Raw genomic sequence first — 4,306 nt, forward strand, 5'->3', positions numbered from 1 at the left:
GCGCCTTTTTCCTTAGGAATAAGGGCCAGAAAAGCCGAGTTGGTGCTTCCCCCAATTTTCTGACATGCTTGAGATTTCTGGACCATTCTGCATAAATATTTTTCCACTATCTGCCAAAAATTCTGCAAGAATCTGGCAGTGAAGCCATCCGGCCTCGGGGCCTTATCTGGCTCCATTGTAAAGAGAGCGGTTTTTATTTCATTGTTGGTGACTTCTGCTTCCAAAAACTACTTCTTTATGGTAGTGATCAGAGAAGGTACCTCGTCCACTGAAGTTGATGCAAACCCCTGTCCCTCTTATTCATTATACAAATTTTTGAAATGGAGGTAGGCAACCTTTTTTATGCTTTGTATGTCTTTGTGACTTATATTCTCTTCCTTGATTTCTGAGATGGAGTTGAAGCTTTTTTGGGCTTGGGCTTGCTTATGGAAGAAGGAGGAATTTCTATCTCCAGCCTTGAGCCAAAGCCTACGGGATTTAATCCTCCAGTACTCTTCCTGGGCCAGACTTGCCTAGAGAAATTTTCCTTGTAGCTCGGCTTCCTTATCTAGAGTTTCTTTTGTGATTTCCTCTTTTTCCGACTTCATATGATGAGTCTCAAGACATTCTTGGATCTTTTTCCTTTCCACTGCTGGGTTAGGAAGGGATTTGACCCAAGATTTCAATGCAGCTTTCACTCTCCTGAGCTTTTCCTCCCATACAAAGAAGGCAGAGTTGTTAACTGGTTGCTTCCAAGTATCTTTTACTAATTGCATGAAGGTCTGTTCTTTAACCCAGAGGGGACTGAATCTAAAGGGAATAGGGCCTTGATTCATGTGTGCCAGTAGATCGAGCTTAATGGGTCTGTGGTCAGATACACTGCATGGAAGAATATGCATTCTAGAATCTAATCCAAGGAGAAGAAAAGTACTTTGAACAAAAAAACGATCTAACCTTGCAGCGATGTGTCCCGGACCGAGTCTTTTGTTGGACCAGGTGTATTTGCCCGACGAGGGTTTTATGTCAATCAGGTCCCAGTCTTGAAGCAGGTCCTCAACCCATTCTCGCATCGGATCCCTTACAATGCTTCCTCCATGCTTTTCAGCCAGAGAGAGGGTAAGGTTAAGATCCCCTGCGATGATGACATTCCTTAAATCTTCCGAATCTGCCATATTTCTGATGGATTCCCAACAACTCTTTTTCTCACCTGCGTTGGTTGGAACATACACATTGAAGAGGCAGAGGGTCTCATTTGAATCCACATGTTGCAACTTAGTGAGTAGCCAATGGGTGTTGGCGACATCTTTGATCTTTGAAAATTTATTTGCATTCCAAAGGGTTCCCAGTCCTCCTGACGCACCACGGGCTGAAACAACTTGCCCTTCACTTCTTTTCCACAGATTTCTGACAATATGGAGGAAGGACTTATCCTCTATTTTAGTCTCCTGGATGAGGAGTATATCTGGAGATTCAGTTCTTATCAGGCTTTTGACGGCTTCTTCTTTTGTTCTGCTCCCCATACCCCTACAGTTCCAGGAGATGATCTTCATCACTTGATTTTTGAGTGGGGAGCTCCTTTAGAGCTCTGAGTTTCTGGTCATCTTCGGAGTTTTTGCCAGAAGTTTCTCGAGGGTTGGTTGGCTCCCTTGAAGTTTATCTTTATAAGTCTCCTGTTCTCTTTTCTCACGGGATGATTTTCGGCCTCTCAGGGATCTTCTAGCCGAAGTTTGTGAATCCCCTATTTCACCTTCCTCTTCTGAGTCCTCCGATCCTTGCTCTTCCTCAGCCTCTTCTGTGGGTATCTCTTTCTGTTTGTCTGAGTTAGGTTCAACTTGCTTTGATCCCGAGGGGGGATCCATGTGAGGGGATACTTCATTTTGAGTCTCTATTTCTTGAGGGTCTTCTGGTGCTGAACTTAACAATGTGTATTTGCTTCCTTGTTCTTCCATGGGGGGAGATTGAGCCCCAGGGCCTGACTGGGGGGCTTTGCCATTTTTATTTCCGGTTCTAGGGTTTTTATGAGCGGGTTTGGTCCTTTTGACCTGTGTCCATCCTTCCTCCTTGTTTTTCTCCCCTTCACTATTCTTTGGACAACCTCTAGCAAAGTGGCCATAAACATGGCACTTTCTGCACCTAAACGGAAGCTGCTCATAGCCTAGATTTTGAAGATGCATCCAGTTTCCAACCTTTATCTTTATTGCCTCAGGCAAGCCCACCTCAAGATCCACTTCAACGCAGATTCAAGCGCAATCGAATTGGTCTTTGCTATTGGCTCGATCGATAAACTTGCCCAGTGTATTCCCAATGTGTTTGAGGGACTCCTAGTTCCAACATTGCATTGGTAGGTTGGGCAATCTAACCCACACAGGGACGGCTGTGGGAACGTCAACTGCTGGATCAAAATCAATCATCCACTTATTGAGATACAACCCTTGAGGGCCCATGAAATAGGGTCCATTGCAGAATATCAGTTCCTTATCCTCCTTTTCAGAGAATTCAAAGAGGAAGAAACCCTTCCCTAGAAAGTAAGAGGTGACTCTGCTTTTGATCAGCGGTGCCCAGTTCCTTGCTACCTAGTTCTCCGTGGTTTTGGGGGAGGGCCAGAGTCCAGTGAACTATCCAACCAAAGCCCGCTCTGCCAATGAGAGGGCGACCTGAATCGGCCCCTTAGGAGGGAGCTCAATCTCAGGAATGTCATCCAGGCGCTTGACAAACTTCGCGGCTTCAGTCACTTTCTTCTTTGGGAGAGATTCTAGCAACTTTATGAAAGCCTCAGCATCAGTAAGGGGAGGCGATGTCGGGTCCATTTCACCGATGGCTTAGCTTAGACGGGGCGAGCTTGCCCAGGCTTCAGATCTCATAGTCCTTCAGTCCAACCCAGAGGAGTAATGGGACCCCGCACAGGTTGGGGATCAACTCGAAGAGGGAGCGTCAAGTAGGAAGAGAGGCGCCGTGCAGAGACGGATCCGCGTAGGGAACCTCCAAGGCGGCCACAGGGCCGAGGAAGGTCTCGAGCGTAGCGAGTGCAGAGCGGGCGGAAAAATTCCCTTGGGTGTCTGCCATTTATCTTGCCTTTGTTAATACATGATCATATAACCAATATCTTGGTAAATTACACTAAATCCTAGCTTGTTTGATTCCAGTGCCCAATGGATTGTCTGCCTCATACCCAACCAAATCTTTTTTCAACACCACTTAACTAAAGATCTAGCAATTGCATTAAGTAAACAGTCAGCTGCTGAGGTGACACTAGGTGATTGAGCTGTAAGAAAGAGCCCTCTCTGGGTTGGTGATATGAATTGGAGTAGATTAGTAATGCTGTGCTAATTTCCCATTCAGAAATAAACCCAAGATGCTTATTATTTGCTTTTTCAAGTGCGTAAGGATTTAAAAACTTTTGCAATTAACAGATTCCCATGAAAGTTTCTTATGTAAACGTTATAAATGATTTAACATAAAAACATATACTGAACAACAACAATATAACAACAATGAACATTAATATACAACACACAACAAACACGTGATAAAGGAGTTCACCCCTCTTGGGCTATGTCCCCTTGGTCCAACTTCTAATCGCTTGGGCCTCTCTATTATGATCAAATTATATCAAAAATGTGTTTACAATGCTTAGATGTATCTGAAACCTGTCTCAATGAGTTCAAAATACCCAAAAATGGCTATCGAGTCTCTTTTTGCATCCAATTTGGATAAGGACTGAAAAAGTTATGACTTCTCCCAATTTCTCCACTAATTGTTCCACAAAATGCTCCAAAACCAACCAAAACCCCTTTTCCGCTCCAAAATTCGCTAAGGAAGCGAAAATTTTGCCGCACCGCGAGCGATATCCTGTTGGCCATATTGCAATTGGCTAAGATCTGGGCTCTTAACACTGCAAAATGTTGCGATGCAGGATTACAGACCCGACGGGATATTAAATCGGAACTTATAAAACTCCAGTGTTCGAAATCCTCCCGCTCATCGCAATTGACGAGTTTGGGCAGGCGCAAGGTCCTGTTTACCCAATGAAGTGCTGCGATTGCGATATCGCGGACCCGCTAGAGTATTAAACTGTAACATATAATGTTATCACGTCCGGGGTTTTTCATATTCAGGACTTAACTTGCGCTGGGGCTGATTCCTGTTACTGCTGCGATTGCGATATGCGATTGCATCACATCACATTGTTAACCTTGCTGGGGTCGAGGCTGATACCTGTTTGCCGTGATTGCAATATGCGATGACATCGCATCACAAACCTTGCCGATACTTATTATGTTCTCCCCTTCACCATCTGCAATATGTGATTGCGATTAGATCGCATCAC

The 4,306-nt window shown here is 44.6% G+C and overlaps 1 protein-coding gene across 1 annotated transcript; it reads right to left on the minus strand.

The window, feature by feature from the left end:
- Positions 1–512: 512 nt before the first annotated feature.
- LOC149232750 (uncharacterized) lies at positions 513–1,499 on the minus strand. The gene has a single exon (XM_089381995.1). The coding sequence runs from the start codon at positions 1,497–1,499 to the stop codon at positions 513–515; it is 987 nt and encodes a 328-aa protein (XP_089238121.1).
- Between the last annotated feature and the right edge of the window lie 2,807 nt (positions 1,500–4,306).

This window comes from Pinus tabuliformis, chromosome J, assembly GCF_031772625.1.
Source record: "Pinus tabuliformis cultivar Carrire ecotype Pingquan chromosome J, CPIR1, whole genome shotgun sequence".
NCBI lineage: Eukaryota > Viridiplantae > Streptophyta > Pinopsida > Pinales > Pinaceae > Pinus > Pinus tabuliformis.